This window comes from Pristiophorus japonicus, chromosome 3 (assembly GCF_044704955.1).
Source record: "Pristiophorus japonicus isolate sPriJap1 chromosome 3, sPriJap1.hap1, whole genome shotgun sequence".
Classification (NCBI taxonomy): Eukaryota; Metazoa; Chordata; class Chondrichthyes; family Pristiophoridae; genus Pristiophorus; species Pristiophorus japonicus.
In genome coordinates this window covers 220,822,973-220,847,560 of record NC_091979.1, presented here as the reverse complement: position 1 = coordinate 220,847,560, position 24,588 = coordinate 220,822,973, and the positions used below count along the sequence as shown (strand labels likewise).

At 44.6% G+C, this 24,588-nt stretch overlaps 1 protein-coding gene across 2 annotated transcripts in view; it reads left to right on the top strand.

The window, feature by feature from the left end:
• Positions 1-24,588, top strand: part of tspan15 (tetraspanin 15) — a 294,434-nt gene that overhangs the window by 80,957 nt on the left and 188,889 nt on the right. Inside the window, exons 3-4 of one of the 2 annotated variants that reach the window (XM_070876297.1) lie at positions 9,840-9,914; positions 20,716-20,811. In XM_070876297.1, the coding sequence (XP_070732398.1) occupies positions 9,840-9,914; positions 20,716-20,811 (171 nt within the window). The remainder of the gene's footprint in view (positions 1-9,839; positions 9,915-20,715; positions 20,812-24,588) is intronic. The other variant, XM_070876299.1, reaches the window with a different exon arrangement.

Sequence of the window (24,588 nt, the reverse complement as noted above, 5' to 3'; positions counted from 1 at the left end):
GCAGGGATCAGTGCTGGGATCCCAACTATTTACAATCTACATTAATGACTTGGATAGAGGGACCGAGTGTAACGTAGCCAAGTTTGCTGACGATGCAAAGATGGGGGGAAAAGCAATGTGTGAGGAGGACACAAAAAACCTACAAAAGGACATAGACAGGCTAAATGAGTGGGCAAAAATTTGGCAGATGGAGTATAATGTTGGAAAGTGTGAGGTTATGCACTTTGCAGAAAAAATCAAAGAGCAAGTTATTATTTACATGGAGAAAAATTGCTAAATGCTGCAGTACGGTGACCTGGAGGTCCTGGTGCATGAAACACAAAAGGTTAGTATGCAGGTACAGCAAGTGATCAGGAAGGCCAATGGAATCTTCACCTTTATTGCAAAGGGGATGGAGTATAAAAGCAGGGAAGTCTTGCTGCAGTTATACAGGGTATTGGTGAGGCCACACCTGGAATACTGCATACAATTTTGATTTCCATATTTAAGAAAGTATACTTGCTTTGGAGGCAGTTCAGAGAAAGTTCACTAGTTTGATTTCGGAGATGAGGGGGTTGACTTATGAGGAAAGGTTGAGTAGTTTGGGCTTCTACTCATTGGAATTCAGAAGAATGAGAGGTGATCTTATCGAAACGTATAAGATTATGACGGGGCTTGACAGGTTGGATGCAGAGAGGATGGTTCCACTGATGGGGAGACTAGAACTAGGGGACATAATCTTAGAATAAGGGGCTGCCCATTTAAATCTGAGATGAGGAATTTCTTCTCTGAGGGTTGTAAATCTATAGAATTCGCTGCTTCAGAGAGCTGTGGAAGCTGGGTCATTGAATAAATTTAAGACAGAGATAGACAGTTTCTTAACCGATAAGGGAATAAGGTGTTATGGGGAGCGGGCAGGGAAGTGGACTGGAGTCCATGATCGGATCAGCCATGATCGTATTAAATGGCGGAGCTGGCTCGAGGGGCCGTATGGCCTACTCCTGCTCCTATTTCTTATGTTCTTATGTTTTCTCTTTTAAAAAAAAAAAGGCTGAGGGGTGACCTGATAGAGGTCTTCAAGTTTATGGAAGGGTTTGATAGGGTCGACGTAGAGAAGATGTTTCCACTTGTGGGGGAGATCAAAACTAGGGGCCATAAATATAAGATAGTCACCATTAAATCAAAAAAGGAATTTGGGAGAAGTTTCTTTACTCAGAGAGTAGTTAGAATGTGGAATTTGCTATCACAAGGAGTAGTTGAGGTGAATAGCATAGATGTATTTACAGGGAAACTAGATAAACACATGGGGAGAAAGGAATAGAAGTTGTGCTGGTGAAGAGAGGTGGGAGCAGGCTCGTGTGGAGCATAAACACCAACAGAGGGATAGCTAGACTGATTGGCCAGTTTCTATGCTGTACATACCACATAATTCTTTGGTTCTCTGACTCCAGCACCCTGCCTTTGCCTCATTATTGGCAGCCGAGAACCTCCTTCCTGGACTTTCCACCCTTCCACTGTCCTATCCTTTAAAACCCTCCTTGAAACCCATCTCTCATCCCTTCTAATGTACTTTTTTGGCTTGATACCTGTTTTACTCACTCTTCTGTGACGTGCCTTGGGATGTTTTTCTTTGTTAAAGGCACTAATTAAAAATGCAAGTTGTTTGGGAGTTTGAGCCACAGCAGCTAGGCCAGGAGTAATGGACCTATCAATGTCAAATGAAAAATGCCCCAACAATAGAATTCCAGCAGAGCCAGAAGCCACAGAGATGCAGTGGCAGATGTCAGACCCTGGGGAGAAGCGGAGGAGTAGATTCAGAGCCAGCCGAGCATTGACTATTTCAGTACCAATGATTGAGCAGTGAGAGATTCAGACCCTGTGTTGCAAGCATCATCCTTGGCTAAGATAGAGGAAGGACAGCAAAATCGAGAGACCGCCAAGGCGAGTAAAGGCAAAACTTTGGAATTGTGGTTAACTGGGGGGCAGAGGGACTTCATGAAAGGAAACTGGGAGAAAGAGGAATGGAGCTCAGAGATGCACGGGTTACACGTCACCAGAGCTGAGACCAATGTCCTCGCGGGGAGGTTTGCTAGTGCTATTGGGGAAGGTTTAAATTAATTTGGTAGGATGCAACATTAGAAAGAAGAAACAAGGTGCGCAAAGGATTGGGAGAGACAGCACAAGAGTAAGAAATAACAACAACTTTTATTTATATAGTGCCTTTAACCTAGTAAAACGCTTCACAGCAGTGTTATGAGACAAAACAGAGAAATTTGACACTGACCACATAAGAAGAAATTACGACAGGTGACCAAAAGCTTGGTTAAAGAGGTAGGTTTTAAGGAACGTCTTAAAGGAGGAAAGAGAGATAGAGGGGCGGAGAGGTTTAGGGACGGAGTTCCAGAGCTTAGGGCCCAAGCAGCTGAAGGCACAGCCACCGATGGTTGAGTGGTTATAATCAGGGATGCTCAAGAGGGCAGAATTTGAGGAGCGCAGACATCTCGTGGAGTTGTGAAGCTGAAATAGATTACAGAGATAGGGAGTGGCAACACCATGGAGGGATTTGTAAACAAGGATAGAATTTTGAAATTGAGATGTTGTTTAACCGGGAGCCAATGGAGGTTAGCAAGCACGGGGTGATGGTTGATTGTGACTTGGTATGAGTTAGGACACGGGCTGCCGAATTTTGGATGACCTCAAGTTTATGTAGTGTAGAATGTGGGTGGCCAGGAGTGAGTTGGAGTAGTCGAGTCTAGAGGTAACAAAGGCATGGAAGAGGGTTTCAGCAGCAGAAGAGCTGAGGCAGGGTCAGAGGCGGGCAATGTTACGGAGGTGGAAAAAGGAGGTTTTAGTTATGCCATGGATATGTGGCCGAAAACTCATTTCAGGGTCAAACATATGACGCCTAGGTTGCGAACAGCCTGGTTTAGCCTCAGATAGATGCTAGGGAGAGGGATGGAGTCAGTGGTTAGGGAACGCAGTTTGTGGCGGGAACCAAAGATAATGGCTTCGGCATTCCCAATATTTAATGGGAGAAAATTTCTGCTCATCCAGTACTGGATGTCGGACAAGCAGTCTGACAATTTAGAGACTAAAGAGGGGTCGAGAGAAGTGGTGGAGAGGTAGAGCTGGGTGTCGTCAGCGTACATGTGGAAACTGACTTCGTGTTTTTGGATGATATCGCCAAGGGGCAGCATATTGATGAGAAATAGGAGGGGACACCAGAGGTAACGATGCAGGAGAGGAAAGAGAAGCCATTGCAGAAGATTTTCTGGCTACGATTAGATAGTTAAGAATGGAACCAGCGAATGCAGTCCCATCCAGCTGGACGTTGGTGGAGAGGCATTGGAGGAGGATGGAGTGGTCAGTTGTGTCAGAGGCTGCTGACAGGTCCAGGAGGATGAGGAGGGATAGTTTACCTTTCTCACAGTCACAAAGGATGACATTTGTGACTTTGATGAGAGCTGTTTCAGTACTGTGGCAGGAGCGAAAACCAGATTGAAGGGATTCCAACACTGTATTCCGGGAAAGATGGTCACGGATTTGGGAGGCGACAACACGTTGAAAAACTTTGGACAGGAAAGGGAGGTTGGAGATGGGTAACTAGCAAGGACAGTGAGGTCATGGGTTGTTTTTTTGAGGAAAGGGGTGATGACCGCAGATTTGAAGGAGAGGGGAACAGTACCTGAGGGTTTAGGGTATTGGGTAGGATCAGACTAAGAGAGAATATAAGAAGGTCTAAGATAGGTTTACACCGCATGTATGAATGCATGAAATGTGGTAATTAAAGTTGGTGAGCCAGAACAAGGGGTGGACCTCTGGCTGCAGGCTGGTCTGTCCCCAATGGTTGGTAGGAAGACCCTGAAAAAAAAAGTTAGTGAACATTTTTTTTAAATTTTCGCAGCGACTGAAGGCCTTCTGATGGATTTTGTTTTAATGATGATTTTAATTTTCAGCCCTTCGACACTCGATCCTCGGCGGCACTTGGACGGCAAGCGCTTTTGCCGCCGAGAATTGGCGGCATACGTCACAGATTTGCCGCCCGCCGAACTTCGAGGGACTTGAGTGATGAAAACCCCGCCCAAAGAAACGTCAGGGACCTTGGCAGTCCTTTGGGCGGCACTTGGGTGCACGGAGGTCTTCACCAAATTCGGGCCCATGATATTGTGGTGATAACTCACACCTGGCTCAAAAAAAGGCAGGATTGAGTCCTAAATATTCCTGGATATAAGGGGCCCAAGTTTCGGCCTCAGTTGCTCCTGATTTTTTGGAGCAACTGGTGTAGAACGGAATATCTTAGAAATTCAAATTCTCGCCATTTAGTTTGCTCCAGTTCTAGTGAGTTAGAACAGTTTCACTTTGGAACAGAATTTTTTTTTCAAAAGGGGGCGTGTCCGACCACTTACGCCTGTTTTCAAAGTTTCATCAGTGAAAACTTACTCCAAGCTAACTTAGAATGGAGTAAGTGAAGATTTTTGTACGCTCGAAAAAACCTTGTCTACACTTTAGAAAATCAGGCGTAGGGAATGTGGGGTGGGGGGGGGGGGGGTTTAAAGGGAAGTTTACAAACATTAAACACTTCAGTTTTACAAATAAAGAGCCATCATCAATAATAAATGATTAAAAACATCAATAAATCAACCAATAAATCAATCAAAAAAAATTAATAAGAAATATATTTTTTTAAATCAATAAATAAAACATTTTTCTACTTACCGACTGCAGCACCGGGAGCCCTCCAACAGCGTGCTGGGATGCCCCCCCCAGTGTTTCTCTCTCAGTGTCTATCTCTCTGTCTGTGTGTGTCTCTCACTCTCGGTCAGTGTCTGTGTTTCTGACAGCGAGGGGAAGGGGAGGAGGGCGTTGGAGGGAGAGAGGGGAGGCAGGGGGAGGGAAGGGGGGGAGGAGGAGAAGGGGAAGGAGGGGGGAGAGGAGAAGGGGAAAGGGGGGGAGAGGAGAAGGGGGAAGGGGGGGAGAGGAGAAGGGGAAAGAGGGGAGAGGAGAAGGGGAAAGGGGGGAGAGGAGAAGGGGACGGAGGGGAGGGGGGGGAGAAGGGGAAGGAGGGGGGGGGGGAAAGGAGAAGGGGGAGGGAGGCTGAATGGGCCAGGCCCAAGACTTCGGGCAGGGCCCGTCCCCAGAACCAGATTTACAGGTAGGTGGCGTTGGGTCGGGAGCGCGGGTCGGGGCGGGTCCGGTACTGGGGGGGGGGTGGTGGGGGGGGAGTCGGGAGCACGGGTCGGGGTGGGGAGGAGGGAGGTCGGGTTGGTTTGGGTAGGGAGGGAGCGCGGGTCGGGTCGGGGGCGGGGGGTAGGGGGTGGCGGGGGGCAGAGGGAGGCCATTTGGGTCGGGGCGGGGGAAGCGGGAGTCGAGTCGGGTCAGGAGGAAGCAGGAGCTGGGTGTGGAAGGCAGCCTTATGCACGCAGCCCCAGTGAGGCCATTCGGCCAGGGCTAGGGGCTGCGTGCTTTGGGCCCCTCCCACACAGTTTTGGGCGCCTGGAGCTACTGCACATGCGCGCCCACTGTAGCGCGCATGTGCAGAGGTCCCGGCACTGTTTTCAGCGCAGGGACCTGGCTCCGCCCCCTACAGCTTGTGCTGCGCCGTGCCTGACTCCAGAGGACCAGCAGGGAGCCGGAGAATCTAAGTTTTTTTTAGGCGCACTTTGTGGCGCGAAAAGCAGGCGTCCAGGTCGAGGCTGCGCCGTTCTAGGCGCGGCCCGAAACTTGGGTTCATGGTGTTCAGAAAAGATAGGGAAGGAAAGAAAGGAGATAGGTAGTAGTATAGATTAAGGAGAATATGACAGTGCTGGAGAGAGAGGATTTCCTACGTCTCACCCTTGGGTCACTAACAGATTATCTGGTCATTATCATATTGCTGTTTGTGGGAGCTTGCTGTGTGCAAATATGGTTGTGTGTTCCAAGTCCCACTCCAGGTGCTTGAATGCATAAATCTAGGCTGACGCTCTAGTGCCGTGTTAAGGGTGTGCCACACTGTTGGAGATGCCGTCTTTCGGATGAGACGTAAAACCGAGGCCCCGTCTACTCTCTCAGGTGACTGTAAAAGATCCCATGGCACTATTTCAAAGAAGAGCAGGGGAGTTATCCCCGGTGTCTTGGACAATATTTACCCCTCAATTAACAAACAAAACCCAGATTATCTGATCATTATCACATTACTTTTTATGTGAGCTTGCTGTGTGCAAATTGGCTGCTGCGTTTCCCACATTACAACAGTGACTACACTCCAAAAGTACTTCATTAGCTGTAAAGTGCTTTGAAACGTCAGGTAGTCGTTAAAGGCGCTAAAGAAACAAGCATTTTTTTCTTTTTACTTTGCATCTGTCGTTACCAAGGAAGAAGTGGCTGCATTGTGACGTCGTAGTGAATGAGGAGGTAACTGATATACTGGATGGGATAAAAATTGATAAAGATGAGGTTGCAGAAAGGCTGGCTGTACTTAAAGTAGATAAGTCACCAAGACCGGATGGGATGCATCCTAGGATGCTGAGGGAAGTAAAGATGGAAATTCTGGAGGTACTGGCCATAATCTTCCAATCCTCCTTGGGAGGTCTGGAGAATTGCAAATGTTACACCCTTGTTCAAAAAAGGGTGTAAAGATTAACCCAGCAACTATAGGCCAGTAAGTTTAACCTCGGTAGTGGGGAAGCTTTTAGAAATGATGATCCGAGACAAAATTAACAGTCACTTGGACAAGTGTGGATTAATTAAGGAAAGCCAGCATGGATTAGCTAACTTGATTGAATTTTTTGATGAAGTAACAGAGAGGGTTGATGTGTTGTACATGGACTTCCAAAAGGCTTTTGATAAAGTGCCACATAATAGGCTTGCCAGCAAAGTTGAAGCCCATGGAGTAAAAGGGACAGTGGCAGCATGGATGTGATATTGGCTAAGTGAAAGGAAACAGAGAGTAATGGTGAATGGTTGTTTTTTGGACTAGAGGAAGGTATACAGTGATGTTCCCCACGGGTCGGTACTAGGACCACTGCTTTTCTTGATATATATTAATGACAGGCAAAAAGTTTGTTTGCTTAGCGGCACCTGTTAGCGCTTGAAAGGGGTGCTAACAGGGGCCGCTAAGCGCATACCGCCAGAGCGCCGCATTGTTAGCGCCTCCTGAGAACTTCAGTGGAGGTTCACTGGCGGCACTACATTTAGTGCTGCGCACATGGTGACATAGCTGCGCTTACAACGCCCCGTTAGCATTGCGGTCGCGAACATCTGTGGGTTCGTTTGCATTAGCTCCTGCTGCTAATCGTGACAGAGAAGGCAGACATTCCCCATCCTCCCGGGGCGATAAGGAAAGGGCTCAGCATGTGGGCCTTGACTTTTTCTTTCATTCCTATTCTTTTAATTTGCCATTTTTTTCACTTTCACTGCCGTCTCACTCTCTTTAAAGGACCGCCGTTGCATTTTTTTCAACTCCTGCCTTTAGGCACTAGGATACCAGTTTCCTAGCACCACCACTTAATTTGGGATCCCTCACTTGTGCCCCACGATTGACCATTAGCGTCCTAAGAGGAGCGTGGAATGCTTCCCTTAGCTCTTCACTTTGGAGGCGCTAAAAATCAATTTAGCGGTTGGAGGCGATAGACATCGCCTGGCGCTAATGTTAGTGACCAGGCGATGTCACCGTCTCAAACCAGGCTATAATGAATTTTTAGCCCTTAGACTTGGGTGTACAGGGCACAATTTCAAAATTTGCATATGTCACAAAACTTGGAAGTAAAGTGAACAGTGAGAGGACAGTGGTAGACTTCAAGAAGACATAGACAGGGTGGTGGAATGGTTGGACACGTGGCAGATGAAATGAATACAGAAAAGTGCGAAGTGATACATTTTGATAGGAAGAATGAAGAGAGGCCAATTCTAAACGTGGTGCATGAACAGGGGGTATGTGTGCACAAATCATTGAAGGTGGCAGGGCAGTTTGAGAAAGTGGCTAAAAAAAATCATACAGGATCCTGGGCTTCATAAATAGAATGCAAGGATGAACCTATATAAAACACTGGTTCGGCCTCAACTGGAGTATTGAGTCCAATTTTGGGGACCGCACTTTAGGGAAGATGTGAAGTCCTTGAAGAGGGTGCAGAAAAGATTTACGAGAATGGTTCCAGGGATGAGGGACTTCAGATACGTGGATAGACTGGAGAAGCTGGGGTTGTTCTCCTTAGAGCAGAGAAGTTTGAGAGAAGATATAATCGAGGTGTTCAAAATCATGAGGGGTCCAGACAGAGTAGATAGTGTAAGGTTACTAATCTTCAGAAAAACGCAGACCATGAACTAAAAAATTGATTGATCCAAGCTTTTTGAATTAAGCTGGACAATTAAAAACATTCTGTCGAGGACATAAACCTGACTTCATGCAGAACAACAATGGAGTTGTTACGTGAGGCTTTGAACTTGATTGACTAAGGTGGGGAAAACAGCCACTGGAGACATCGAGTCTGTAATAAGACCAGACAACAAAGGACCTCTACGGAATACAAATTTTTGGCTAACAGTATTCAGCATTCAGCATAAGGAAATATCTTGTGCATTGTCGACTCCGTGTGCAAATTAGTAGCCATTCAAACTCCTCACCAACCAGTTAAACAGATCGATAATCAAATTTCGTCCCAGCGGGAAACTTACTCAAAACCTGGATATAAATATACGGACATAGACACATAAGCAAGTTAAGCAAAAGCAGGAGGAAGAACACAGGAAGAAACAACAAGCAGGCATGGTAGGAAAGGAACAGAAGCTGCAGAGAACGGCCAGAAAACGAATCAACAGGTCACAGAATCAACGACCACGAATCTCTGGTGATTGTATGTCTAAAGTCAAATTTCTCTCAGCAGTCTAGTCCTGTAGTTTTAGTCGTTTTTTTGTTGCGTAATAAAACGGACACTGGGTTAAACCTAAAATTTTGTGCCACGTGTTGTCCTTGCCCATTATAAGTTCTGAGGTCTAAGAATCAGAGTAGACTGAACAAAACAAACACCCTACAATAGAGAGAAACACTTCCCATTGGCGGAAGAGTCAGGAACCAGTGGACACAGATTTAAGGTGATTGGCAGAAGATCCAAAGGCGACATGAGAAAAAACTTTTTTACGCAGCGAGTGGTTAGGGTCTGAAATGCACAGCCTAAAAGGGTTGTGGAGGCAGATTCAATCATGGCTTTCAAAAGGAAATTGGATAAATACCTGAAGGAGAACAAAAATGCAGGGCCAAGGGGAAAGGGCAGGGAGTGGTACTAGCTGAAGACCTCTTGCAGAGAGCTAGCACAGACTCGACGGGCCGAATGGCCTCCTTCTGTGCTGTAACCATTCTATGATTCCATTCTATGATTATGAAAAGGCAGCCTTCTGCAAACAAAGGAATGTCCCACAAACGTGTTAAGTGGCAACAGGCATTTCTAGGCTCTGATGGTGAATAGTACTTTCACTGCAATTCTCTTCCCTCCTCTCCTGAAAGCAATGCTGTGTGTTGGGTTATTGTTCTGTTGGTGCTTACAGCCCTCCAGTACTTTGCCCAAGAAGCCATACCCAAATGTCAGCTTTAACAGTGATATTTGACTATATAGGATATGACAATTCAGCAAAATTGCATTTGACCTTGCCATAATTTTCTCCTCTTGTCGATGCTGATACCAATTGTAATATCTGTCAAGATTAACTAACCCCATACAGAACAGGGACTCAGTTTGATTCACACAGCTCGGTGTCACATTATGTAGTGTTTATGTGTACTAAGCTATTGGGGAAACCAAAGAATAGGATTTCTAAAAATATTGGTACTTGTTTTGTAAGTTTGAGAAGAAAAGGGAGAAATAAGCTTAATTTTGTCTGTTTTTTAATAGTTTCTCTATACCCTTGCAATTGTGCTGATACTTGAATTGTTGGGTGGAATTGTGGCACTGATCTTTAGGAATCAGGTAAGAAATCAAAATTTCATCTATCAGTCATAATACAAATTAGCATACAGCTAATTCAAAGTAGCTTAATTCAAATGATTGTTTTGAGCCCAATTTACCACTTTGATGATGTTGCATTGCTTAATTCAAATTATTGGATAATTGGAATTATCATGTGTAAGAAAACAACTGAATTATCATGTAGTCTGTAATGTAATAGTTTATGGACACTTGCACAAATATTCTGTTTACATATTGGATCATACGATAAATTGAAGATCGACTGTCAGCCCATTTAATGTCATGCTTCCCATGACCGCATTTAGTTTTGTTTGTCAGCCTTGGCTCAGTGGTAACACTCTCGCCTCTGACTCAGAAGGCTGTGGGATTGTTGTAGGGCACTTTTCAAAGGAAAAGGCACCTGCTGAATATATGTATGCATGTATGTATGTGTAAAATGGCAACCAGATATAAAATGGCTGCCAGGGATTCCGCAAAGCACTAGGGGAATTCAGCTAACAGCTTGACTACATTTTTGGGTAGCTGATGACACTGCAGTTCCATGTATAGGAACACTGGAAAGGGTGAGCTCAGCAGAACGTCCTTAATCAACAAACCACAGACAAGATGTCCTAGCAGAATACTGAACAAAGAAATTCCTGTGACTGTAAGGATAATGAGGTTAGGCGCAAGCACAACCCGAGGACTGTAGAGATAAGGGGTTCTGGAGAATATCACGAGGCCATGAATAAACCCCAGCTAAAACATGAGATGATCACGCAGTCCCCTGGAATCGATTTGTAATTTATAGTCGTTATAATTGGATTGTGTCCAGCCGACATGGGCTGAGTGACTGGAATGAACTATTGTAAAACATTTAAATATCGATGAATTTCTTTGTTCGGTGGAGTGGAGTGCCTGGCGTTGGACCAGAGGCGCTCTCCCCGCCGGTGTAATAAAAGCCGTTTTGGCATTGGAACCGACCCAGAGTGTTGAGTGATTCTTCCAGGAAAACATTCGCGCTAACAGTGGCGTAGTCAGCTTGATTTCCGGAGTCGCTGGACGCCCTTGGAAAAACCCGGGTGAGTATAAAAAAAAATTTAATTATAAAGGGTGTGGAAGGTGGAAGCCGGTTGATCGACACGAGGAGACGGTCTAATATCTCAAATGCCTAGCCTGAGCCTGAATTAAGAGGACTTTTGTCCCACGTGACAGCCAGGAACTAAGTAGGTGTAGGGAACACACTTAGACAGTGGGATCGTGATATCGAGCGACACTTCTCGGACTCAGTAGTGTGATTTGAAAATGTACCCCGGAGACCAGATGGTGCACAGCGGCCAACGGAAAGTGCGAATGTTTTGCTGGAACAATCGCTCAACACTCTGGGTCGGTTCCAACGCCAAAACGGCTTTTATCATGCCGGCGGGGAGGGAGCCTCTGGTCCAACTCCAGGCACTCCACTCCGCCGAACAAAGAAATTCATCGATATTTATATGTTTTACAATAGTTTATTCCAGTTACTCAGCCCATGTCGGCTGGACACAATCCAATCGTAACGACTATAAATTACAAATCGATTCCACTGGGCGAATGGAATTGGCCCCCAGGCACCAGGGGACTGCGTGATCATCTCATGTTTTAGCTGGGGCTTATTCATGGCCTCGTGATATTCTCCAATACCCCTTATCTCTACAGTCCTCGGGTTCTGCTTGCGCCTAACCTCATTATCCTTACAGTCACAGGAATTTCTTTGTTCAGTATTCTGCTAGGACATCTTGTCTGTGGTTTGTTGATTAAGGACATTCTGCTGAGCTCACCCTTTCCAGTGTTCCTGTACACGGAACTGCAGTGTCATCAGCTACCCAAAAATGTAGTCAAGCTAACTGTTAGCTGAATTCCCCTAGTGCTTTGCGGAATCCCTGGCAGCCATTTTATATCTGGCTGCCATTTTAAACATACATACATGCATACATATATTCAGCAAGTGCTTTTGCCTTTGAAAAGTGCCCTACAACAGGGTTCAAGCCCCACTCCTGAGACTTGAGTGCATAATCTAGGCTGACACTTCAGTACAGTACTGAAAATCATCCTCGACTCCGGGGGACTGCCTAAGAAGAAGCAGCAGTATTGAGTGATTACTACACTCCGTGAGGTGCCATCTTTCGGAAGAGACATTAAACCAAGAGCCCGTCTCAGATGTAAAAGATAAGAACATAAGAATAGGAGCAGGAGTGGGCCATTTGGCCCCTCGAGCCTGCTCCACCATTTAATAAGATCATGGCTGATCTGATCTTCGGCTCAGCTCCACTTCCCTGCCCGCTTCCCATAACTCTTCACTCCTTTATCATTCAAAAATCTGTCTATCTCCACCTTGAATATATTCAATAACCCAGCCTCCACAGCTCTCTGGGGCAGAGAATTCCACAGATTCTCTGAGAGAAAAAAATTCCTCCTCATCTCAGTTCTAAATGGGCGACCCCTTATTAAACTATGCTCCCTAGATCTAGATTCCCCCACGAGTGGAAACATCCTCTTTCTATCTACCTTGTCGAGCCCCCTCCGTATATTATGTGTTTCAATAAGATCACCTCTCATTCTTCTAAACTCCAATGAGTATAGGACCAACCTACTCAACCTTTTTTCATAAGTCAACCCCTTCACCTCAGGAATCAACCTAGTGAACCTTCTCTGAACTGCTTCCAATGCAAGTATATCCCTCCTTTAAATAAGGAAACCAAATCTGTATGCAGTACTCTAGTTGTGGTCTCACCAATGCCCTGTACAATTGTAGCAGGACTTCCCTGCTTTTATACTCCATCCCCCTTGCAATAAAGGCCAACATCCCATTTGCCTTCCTGATTACTTGCTGTACCTGCATACTAACTTTTTGTGTTACATGCACAAGGACCCTCAGGCCCCTCGAAACTGCAGCATTTTTTAATCTCCATTTAAATAATAATTTGCTTTTTTATTTATCCTACCAAAGTGGATAATCTTACACTTTCCCACATTATACCCCTATCTGCCAAATGTTTTCCCACTCACTTAGCCTATCTATATCCCTTTGCAGATTCTTTATGTCCTCCTCACGACTTGCTTTCCCACCCATCTTTGTATCATCAGCAAACTTGGCTACATTACATTCGGTCCCTTCATCCAAGTCATTAATATAGATTGTAAATAGTTAAGGCCCTAGCACCAATCCCTGTGGCACCCTACTAGTTACCGTTTGCCAACCGGAAAATGACCCATTTATCTCAACTCTCTGTTTTCTGTTAGTTAGCCAATCCTCTATCCATGCTAATATATTACCCCCAACCCCGTGAGCTCTTATCTTGTGCAGTAACCTTTTATGTGGCACCTTATCAAATGCCTTCTGGAAATCCAAATACACCACATCCACTGGTTCCCCCTTATCCACCCAGCTCGTTACATCCTCAAAGAACTCCAGCAAATATGTCAAAACATGATTTCCCTTTCATAACACCATGCTGACTCTGCTTGACTGCATTATGATTTTTCAAATGTCCTGCTAATGTTTCCTTAATAATGGACTCCAGCATTTTCCCAATGACAGATGTTAGGCTAACTGGTCTGTAGTTTCCTGCTTTTTGTCTCCCTCCTTTTTTAAATAGGAATGTTACATTTGCAGTTTTCCAATCTGCTGGGACTTCTCCAGACTCCAGGGAATTTTGGTAGATTGCAACCAATGCATCTACTATCTCTGCACCCACTTCTTTTAAGACCCTAAGATGCAAGCCATCAGGTCCAGGGGACTTGTCCACCTTTAGTCTCATTATTTTACCGAGTACTTTTTCTTTAGTGATTGTTTAAGTTCCTCCCTCCCTTTATCCCCTAGATTATCTATTATTGGGATGTTTTTACTGTGAAGATCGATACAAAATTTTTGTTCAAAGTCTCTGCCCTTTCTCTGTTTCCCCATTATTAATTCCCCAATCTCATCCTCTAAGGGATCAATGTTTACTTCAGCTACCCTCTTCCTTTTTATATACCTGTAGAAGCACTTGCTATCTGTTTTTATATTTCTTGCTAGTTTACTCTCATAATCCTCTCTCTTTTATTAGTCGTCCTTTTCTGATTTAAATTTTTTTTCCAATCCTCTGGTTTCCCACTAATCTTGGCAACATTGTATGCCATTTGTTTTCAATTTGATACCATCCTTTACTTCCTTAGTTAGCCACATATGGTTCTCCCTTTTCTTAAGGTCTTCTCACTGGAATATATTTTTGTTGAGAGTTATGAAATATCCCCTTAAATGTCTGCCACTGCTCATCAACAGTCTTACACTTTAATCTATTATCCCAGTCCACTATAGCCAACTCTGCCCTTCATACCTTTGCAATCGCTTTTATTTAAGATCAGAACATTAGTTTGAGACCCAACTTTCCCACCCTCCAACTGAATTTGAAATTCAACCATGCTATGGTCACTCTTTCCTAGAGGATCCTTTACTATGAGATCATTTATTAATCCTGTCTCATTACACAGTACCAGATCTAAGATAGCCTGCTCCCTGGTTGGTTCCACAATGTACTGTTCAAGGAAACCATCCCGGATATACGCTGTGAACACTTCATCAAGGCTACCTTGGCCAATTTGATTTGTCCAATCTATATGAAGATTAAAATCGGCCATGATTATTGCCGTACCTTTCTTAAAAGCCTCCATTATTTCTTGATTTGTACCCTGTCCAACAGTGTAGCTACTGTTAGGGGGCCTATGGACTACTACACGCACCAATGACTTCTTCCCCTTATTATTTCTTATCTCCACCCAAACTGATTCTATGTCTGGATCTTCTGAGCCAACATCATTTCTCACTACTGTACTGATCACATCCTTTATGAACCGAGCTACCCCACCTCCATTTCCTTTTTGTCTATCCTTCCAAATTGTCAAATACCCCTGAATATTCAGTTCCTAGCCTTGGTCATCTTGCAACTACGACTCAGTAATGGCTATCAGATCATACCCATTTAAATCTGTTTGTGCCATTAACTCATCTATCTTGTTACGAATGTTGCGTGCATTCAGATAAAGAGCTTTTAATTTTGTCTTTTTGCCCTTTTTTCCTGCTTTGACCCCACTTTCTGAAACACTTATTTTTATACATTCTGTCCCTTCCTGTCGCAATCTGGGTATCATTTCACCCATCCCTACTCAATTACTTTCTCCTTTCTCTTTGACTTTTAACATTTCCGCTCACCTGAACCCTTCCCCCCAATATATAGTTTACAGCCCTGGTTACTTGATTCGCCAGGACACTATTCCCAGCACGGTTCAAGTGAAACCCATCCCAACAGCTCCCTCCTACTCCAGTACTGGTGCCAGTGCTCCAAGAATCGAAACCGATTTCTCCCGTACCAGTCTTTGAGCCACGCGTTCATCTCTCTGATCTTATTTATCCTATGCCAATTTGCTCATGGCTCAGGTAGTAATCCAGAGATTATTACCTTTTGTGATTCTGCTTTTTAATTTCGCCCCTAGCTGCCAATATCCCCTTAGCAGGACTTTTTTCTTTGTTCTACCTATGTCATTGGTACCTACGTGGACCATGACAACTGGATCTTCCCCCCACCCCCGCCCCCCCCTCCAAGTTCCTCTCCAGCCCAGAGAAGATATCCTTAACCCTAGCACCAGGAAGGCAACACAGCCTTCAGGACTCACGCTCTTGGCTGCAGAGAACAGATCTCGTAGCACTATTCAAAGAAGAGCTTGGGAATTTTCCTGGTGTCTTGGCCAACACTAGTAAAAAGCAAATTAATTGGTCAATTTATCTTGTTGCTGTTTGTGGAATGTTGCTGTGCACAAATTAATTACCATGTTTTCCTACATAATAACAGTGCCTACACTTAAAAAGTAATTGATTGGCTGTGAAGTGCTTCAGTCTGTCCTGACAAAATGTAAGGTGCTATATAAATATATAAATGTAAGTTTTCCTTCCCCCCCCCCCTACCTCTCAACTGCGGTAGGCTAAGGAATGGAGATTCACATCAGGCACTAGTTTTTTTTAATTAAGTATTGGTAGATTTTAATGGTGTTACTTAGGGGCCCAGAGCAAGGATTCTGATGTTTACTGCAGTCCTTAAATGTGTTAATGGTTCACCTATCATCATAACACAGAAACAATATATCACATGACTGTTACTGGTAAAAAATACACATCTTCCTGACAGTGAAGATAAAGGGGCAAAGCTATTCAATAACTGAAGGATCCAAGCTCTGGGAATGGAAGAAATGGCAAGCTAGAAGCCCTCTGGAGAGAGGCAGTCTACACACGGGGGAAGGTTGTGGAGGGATTACAAGGTGGAATTGGGTACATTTCTGAGTCGGGTTTTTTTCCATATGGTTGAGTTTTTAACGTGTTTATTAGATTTTAAATGTTATTTTTAAAGGTATGAAGCACAGTGAATGGATTTGTTGGATTTTTTCTAATCTCCTTCCAATATATTATTTCAGCTCTTGAATCTTAGATCGCTCTCAAGGGAGAGCCTTACTTTCCCATATCTTTGAGAGTGTCAATCTTTGCCTTGAGATCTAAGAAAGATTTTGGTAATGTGCTCTTGTAAAACAAATCAAACTGGTAAAACAAAACAAACCTATTTGGTGATTGCTTTTAGGCACTGGACTCCCTTCTGCCTCCATTAGATTTCACTTCAGTTCTCAAAATTGGCAGAGCATGACACTAGACGTTATTTAAAATAGGAGACAAATTTATTACACAAATAATGAACAAATGAAAAATCAAACTTTGATATAATTTATGATATAATAAAATTCTTGTGTCTGTGCGCACTTTCAATTTTTTTCCATTATAAATACCTATGTCGACATTTGGAAACTGCCAATGTAAACTAGTCACATTGCAATTGTACACAGTCCCAGGGGATGTGGTACAACTGGATAATTGTACTATTTGATTGTTCATTGTTTAATACATTTGCTTGATATTTTAAAATTAAAAAAGGTCTGCTGTGATCCTGTACCACGATAGAAGACTGGGAAGATGCTATGGATAATTTCCAACAGTTTAAAACAGTGCTCAGACAGTTTCCCAGGCAAAATATTGAAAGTTTACCTAGATTTCAAGGCAAGAATAGAAATGCTTGGAGGTTTTGGAAAGTAAGCCTCTCCCTTGAGAGTGATCTAAGATATGAAAATCCAAATAATTTATATTAGAAAGGACCTAAAAAAGTAAGTCTACGGTGTGGAGGATGTAGAATGAAGAATGCCAGAAAGATTCCTTCTTTTATTTTGCTATCCTCAATTTTGAACGTCCAACTTCCCACACGTCACACTCCTACCAAAATGACCTTGTGGAGAGTGCACATATTACTTTCTTGTTTTTATTCTAGCACATTCAGCCCTTTCAGTAGGGGTCGCCGTGTTTCCCCAGAACATGGGTAGGACCTGGCTTAATTCCAGAGGTGTGTGGAGGGTACATTGTCACATGGTCTATTTTACACCTTTAGGCCAGAATCTTGCCAGTCCTACGAGTGCGGATTTGGAGGCTGGCCCGCTGTCAAAATGGCCCTGATTGACAGCGTGTCGGAAGTCCACTCTGAACCCGCCTCCGTGTCAGTTTTTCAAGTGCCAGGTCTGCGTGCGGATCTCAGACCTGATGGCAAGCGGCGGGCCAGTCAATTAACTTGCTTAACAGGTACTTTAAAGGGATTTTAAGCAGACTTACCATTTTACCAAGTTTTTGACGAGTTTGCTGTCCCTTGGGGAACACGCCAGGTAAGTGTGTCGGGTACTCAATGACTCTCCATTGCTTTGACTAATTGACAGCTGCAGAAGTGATGTGGATGTTACCATTTCACAGCTGTTCACTTTCCAATGTCATAAGCTGAAGCCTTCAGGATTTGGAAAGACACTTTTGATCTGTATGCAGTTTGAAAGTGTTTGCAGTGAACTCTCTATCCACTGTCACCTCCTTGGAGCAACCTCTCTCAACATTGACAGAGCGCTTCTGTCATCTCAACCTCACCTGCCATCTCTTCCAGCAGCATTGGTGCCCTTGAAAAAATCTTACCTCGGTCCTCAGAATCCCACCTCAATCAGCCCCAACACCAACATCACTAAACACAACAACAGCACCAACCTTCTCCGCAATCACCTGATGCTGCACAGGACACAGGGCATCAGCACCCAACCATGTTGCTGCCTGGGATGCCATGGCCACATTTACTTCACTTGTCGCTGTACACCCTGGCTGCCAAATGATGCGCCTAGTTGGCACCTCCCCACACCAGCTCCATAAAGCATCCCTGCAATGACCAAGCCATTCCTTTCACACTCATCACCCTTATGTCTCACCATTCACTACAACTCACTAAGCCATTTCTAAAGGTGCATGTAAATCTGTGCAAGAATGCAAAGTGTTGAAAATAAAAATGTCAATGTTTGACAACACCAACATAAACTTTGCATGAACATTGGGTAAAGGACCCAAGTGCCTACCCTTGTGTGTTGTTAGTGGTATAATTGGACAAGGACGAAGGTGAGTGAGAAGTGGCTAATGAGATGGGGATGTGATAACATAGATCGAGAGAGGGGGATGGGTGGAGGTGCAAGGTAAGTTAGTGTGAGTAAGAATGTGCAGGAGTAGGGTAGGGAAGGCAGAGGGATGGGGATGTAACGAGTGGCGCAGAAGGATGAGGTTGAGTATGGCTTTACTGTAACGTTCCAATGAGATCATTGAAAAGTTTGCGCCACTCAGACAGCTCCTTCTGATGACAACCATGCTTGTTCCCTCCTGTGCAATCTGCAACTAAGCTGCGTTGGTATCTTAGCAAGATCTCTTCCGCACATTGGAAGGGAAGAGGACCTCCCTCAATGCTGCAGAACACTGACAGAAGAACATTCAAAGTCAATGTGGACGTAGTTCCTTTAAGGAAACTGGCTGATAACGCGTCATCAAATTACATCATCAGACCCGCTTCCTGTTAATTGGCTGGGAATCTCGCAGGGCGGGCTTAACAAGCCCAATCTAGGGAAAATTGTTTCAAGAGGACGGGTTGCAGAGAGGGCTCCCCACATGCCACCGCTGCCGGCCACACCTGACTCGCCACAGATGGCAAAATTGCGACCATAAAGTTAATAAAGAACCAGCAGAATAATCTACTTTTAAATAAATTTGATGATTTTACCAGCAGCTGGCAGAGCTCTCTGCATAATTGAGAATAATATAATAAATATAAGTAAATAACGTTACATTTATATAGCACCTTATTACATCATCGGATCATCTCGAAGCACGTCACACCACAAATTATTATTAGAATTCAGTAGCTGTTGTTCTGTAGGCACTTGCACAAGGTGGTTTAATTGCAAATGTGGTTGTGACTTTTCCTTATTTTGTAATGTGGCATTTGATTCTTGGTCTTATTGGGCCCAAGTTTCCACACGATAAAAAACAGGCGCCCCTCCGAGCTGGGCGCCCGTTTTTCACGCCACAAAGTGCGCCTAAAAAAACCCTCCATATTCTCCACCTCCCTGCAGGTCCTCTGGCCCTCGGCGCAGCAGGAGCTGTAGGGGGCGGAGCCAGGTTCCTGCGCTGAAAACAGTGCCGGGACCTCTGCACATGCACGCTACCGTGGGCACGCAAGTGCAGTAGCTCCAGGCGCCGAAACTGTGTGGGAGTAGTCCGAAGCACGCAGCCCCTAGCCCTGGCCGAATGGCCTCACTGGGGCTGCGTGAATAAGGCTCCTCCCAAGGCCAGCTCCTGCTTCCTGCCGACTCCCGCTCCTGCTTTCCCCCCCGCCCCGGACCGGACCCGTCTGCCGCTGTCGCTGCCGGTCCTGCTTCCCCCCCGACCGGACCCGACTCGACCCGCCTGTCGCTCCTGCTTCCCCCCCCCCCGACCGGACCTGTCTACGTCTGCCACTGCTGCTCCCGCTCCCACCCGACTCTACTCCCGCCCCCGCCCCCGGACTGGATCCGACCTGACCTCCCCCTCCCCGACCTCCCACCCCCCACCCTCCCCAACCTGACCTCCCTCTCTCCCTCTCCCCCACTCCCACCCGACCCAACGCCACCTACCTCTGGTGCTGGGGACGGGCACTGCCCGAAATCTCGGGCCCGGCCCGTTCAGCCTTCGATCCCGACGGCAAACCGCTTCCTAAAGGCCTGCCTGAAGAACTTTCACACAGGTAGGAACATGGTTTATTTAATCTTTTCTTTGCTTATAAATTTTTATTCAGGTTGGATTTATTTGTATAATATTTGTATAAGTATAACTAAGGATTTATTGTAGAATTTAATGACTTTCCTTTCCCCCCACCCCCCCCCCCCCCCCCCCTCCTCCCCTCGTTCTGGACACCTAATTTGTAACCTGAGCCTGATTTTTTTAATGTGTAGAACAGGTTTTTTCAGTTCTACAAAAATCTTCACTTGCTCCATTCTAAGTTAGTTTGGAGTACGTTTTCACTGTGGAAACTTTGAAATCAGGCGTCAGTGGCCGGACACGCCCCCTTTTGAAGAAAAAATTCTGTTCCAAAGTAGAACTGTTCTAACTGACTAGAACTGCAGAAAATAAAATGTGGAGAATTGCGATTTCTAAGATAGTCCGTTCTCCACCAGTTGCTCCTAAAAATCAGGCGCAAATCATGTGGAAACTTGGGCCCATAGTTTTTGACTTGTATATAATTGCATATCTATTGATTAAATCTGAATACTCAGTCTGTGTGAACTACAGCTTTAGCCATCATTATATTTGGGTTGATTAGCTGTAGTTGCTTGAACTAATTACCTTCAAGGTTTTGTGCTGCTGGTTTAACTTTGGATATTTGTTTTCCAGACATTAGAATTTATAAATGAAAACATCCGTAAAGGCATTAAGCATTATTATGATGACCTGGATTTCAAGAACATAATGGATTTTGTCCAAGAGGAGGTTTGTGAGGTTTTAAAATTTTGATTCTATGGTATGTGTAGAAATTCTCAGCTAAAGTTCTTTATTCAGTTGTCAGTGTATTGTTTTAATAAATTTATATCCAGGGCAAGCTTCATGCCTTGCACGTTCCTTGATCTGATATTAGGCCTGAAATTCGGATCGGAGGCTTCCTTCGGACGAACGCCTCCGCCCGAGACATTTTTACGAAAGTACCTGGTGATCCCAGAGGCGCCTGCGATTGCAGTGGGAGGCCTTCTCTTCCTCAACTTCAGAGCGTTCCCCCATCCTTGAGGTTCGCATGAAAAAGGTGGAGTCACGTGTGACTGGACAGCCAATCACGGTACAGTATTCTCATTGATAGCAATGAGAACTCTGTATCTCCCAGTTCTTATTGCTAGCAATGAGAAAAAAAAACTCAAAACACATTAAAAACATTTAAAAAAATTTTAAACTCATCATTAAAATTATTATAATTAAAATTAATTAAATATTTTAGAAAAAATACATATTTTTTGGATTTTTTTTTTAAAGTGTTTTAATAGGGTTTAAAATAAACTTAGCTTAGTGGACAGGGTTTTTAACATAAAAATGTATTTAAATTTTATTTTTATATGTTTTAAAACTTACACTGGTAAAAAGTAGACTATGCACTTGCTTTTACCAAGCGCAAGAGTTTTAAGCTCATTCGTTGGACAAGAGTTGGGCAAATATTCCAATCTCGCCATGCGAATGTGCTGGCTGCGGGGATGCGTGGATCTGTCAAGCCAAAACTTGAAGATCAGAAAAGCGTGCGCATTGTGCGCCATAAACTGGCTTTTGTGGGGCCTCACCGGGTCCGTACGTATTCCGTACAGACCCGACAAGGCCAGAACTTTAGCCCCAATGTGTTTTTATGGTACAGTTTGAATATACTAGAGGCCTGTACTCAATTAAATGAAAGCACTCTGCCATGGATCATGCATCTGTTTTTCTCTTAAGTTTGGTTGCTGGGATCTTTCATGCATTAAGCTGTGAATCTGCAAACATTTTATTCAAGAACATTAACATACTGCACTATTAACTGCCAACCGATTTATCAATCAATTTCACCAAGCTTAATAAAGGACTTTCTCTAATCAGAATTTTCAGTTCCTTTTGAAGATGGATATGCTGAGAACTATTTACACATTATTTTATTAAATATATCCCCAGAATAATGCTATCATTTGTTGCAAATGTTTTTAATGAATTGGAGTGATGTGCTACCACACTGCACTATGGATTGGTAAAATCTGGATTTGGATCTGTAACCTGCCTCATACAGTGATTCACAATCTTAGGTATTCCATTGCTATAATGGAATTGCACTGAGTGCAATGTCTTAACTTCTATTGCTTTTACATACCCTTCTAATAAACCCTTAAAGAGCCTGTAACCAGGTTACCATTCTGCCCTAATGGTTGTGGAACATTGCCTGGTTACTTCTCATTACCCCATGGTTTCCTCTCAGATTGGACATGCTCAGTGTATATATTCTACTGCTTTTATCTGTAAGTACTAACTTGTCACTATGATTAGAATATTGTCAGTGTATTTGGTACTTGCTGTTTGACATTCTGGTGCTATGATTCTTTCCTTTGGGTGGGAGTAGTAAAATAGCATGGCAAATGATCTTTCTGATCCACTGGCATTAGAATTGAAACATAGAAACATAGAAATTAGGTGCAGGAGCAGGCCATTTGGCCCTTCGAACCTGCACCATCATTCAATAAGATCATGGCTGATCATTCAACCTCAGTACCCCTTTCCTGCTTTCTCTCCATACCCCTTGATCCCTTTGGCCGTAAGGGCCATATCTAACTCCCTTTTGAACATATCCAACGAACTGGTCTCAACAACTTTCTGCGGTAGAGAATTCCACAGGTTAACCACTCTCTGAGTGAAGAAGTTTCTCCTCATCTCAGTCCTAAATCACTTACCCTTATTCTTAGAGTGTGACCTCTGGTTCTGGAACTCCTCAGCAACGGGAACATTCTTCCTGCCTCTAACCTGTCCAATCCCGTCAGAATTTTATATGGTTCTATGAGATCCCCTCTCATTCCTCTAAACTCCAGAGGATACAAGCCCAATTGATCCAGTCTCTCCTCATATGTCAGCCCTGCCATCCCGGGAATCAGTCTGGTGAACCTTTGCTGTACTCCCTCAATAGCAAGAGCATCCTTCCTCAGATTAGGAGACCAAAACTGAATACAATATTCTAGGTGTGGCCTCACCAAGGCTCTGTACAACTGCAGTAAGACCTCCCTGCTCCTATACTCAAATCCTCTAGCTATGAAGGCCAACATGCCATTTGCCTTCTTCACCGCCTGCTGTACCTGCATGCCAACCTTCAATGACTGATGTACCATGACACCCAGGTCTTGTTGCACCTCCCCTTTTCCTAACCTGTCACCATTCAGATAATATTCTGTCTTCCTGTTTTTGCCACCAAAATGGATAACCTCACATTTATCCACATTATACTGCATCTGCCTTGCATTTGCCCACTCAGCTAACCTGTCCAAGTCACCCTGCAGCCTCTTAGCATCCTCCTCACAGCTTACACCGCCACCTAGCTTAGTGCTGTTGTGTATCTGTAAAGCATGCACTCCCATTTTCCGCCACCAGGGAGTGCATCCCCTGAACTCCCAAGGGATTCCAACATCCCTTGGGAGCACTGTATATAAGCCGGCCCCTAAGGCCTGTTCCTCACTCTGGAGTATCTTAATAAAGACTGAGGTCACTGTTACTTTAAACTCACGGTGTGCAGCCTCATCTGTGTTAGGAACACAAGAACTGGCGACGAGTATACGAATCCAACGCAAAGATGCAGCAAACTGTGGGCATCCTGGAGAAGTTCTCGGAGGGTGAGGACTGGGAAGCCTACGTCGAACGGCTAGACCAGTACTTTGTAGCCAACGAGCTGGACGGAGAAGAAAGCGCTGCAAAAAGGAAAGTGGTCCTCCTCTCAGTCTGCGGGGCACCGACCTGCAGCCTCATGAAGAATCTTCTGGCTCCGGTGAAACCCACGGATAAGTTGTATGAGGAGCATTGTAAACTGGTTTGGGAGCATCTTAACCTGAGGGAGAGCGTGCTGATGGCGAGGTATCGGTTCTACACGTGCCTGCGATCTGAAGGTCAGGAAGTGGCGAGCTACATCGCCGAGCTAAGGCAACTTGAAGGACAATGTGAGTTTGATGGTTACCTGGAGCAAATGCTCAGAGACTTCTTTGTACTGGGCATTGGCCACGAGACCATCCTACAAAAACTTTTGACTGTAGAGACACCGACCCTCAGTAAGGCCATTGCAATAGCTTAGGCGTTTATGTCCACCAGTGATAACACCAAACAAATAACACAAGTGCTGGCAAAGTTCATAAATTAACTGGAACTGTGTTTGCAAGCAGAAATGTACAGGGCAGAAACCACGAATCTGCAACTGCCAGCAGGCCTCAGGTGACCCAGATGACTCATAGTCCGCAACAAAAGATGAATGCAAGGCAATTCACACCTTGTTGGCGTTGTGGAGGCTTCTATTCAGCCTATTCATGCCGCTTCAAAGGGTATGTTTCCAAGAGCCGTGGAACAATGGGGAACCTCCGACAAGCTTGCAGATGAGCTGCAAGCTCTGCAAAACCTGCTAACCACCACGTGGCAGAGGAAGATCGGTCCATGGTGGATCAAAGCAATTTCGAGCCTCAGAGAGGAGGCAGATGCTGAAGTACACTGGGTGCGCACATTTTCGACCAAATGTCCACC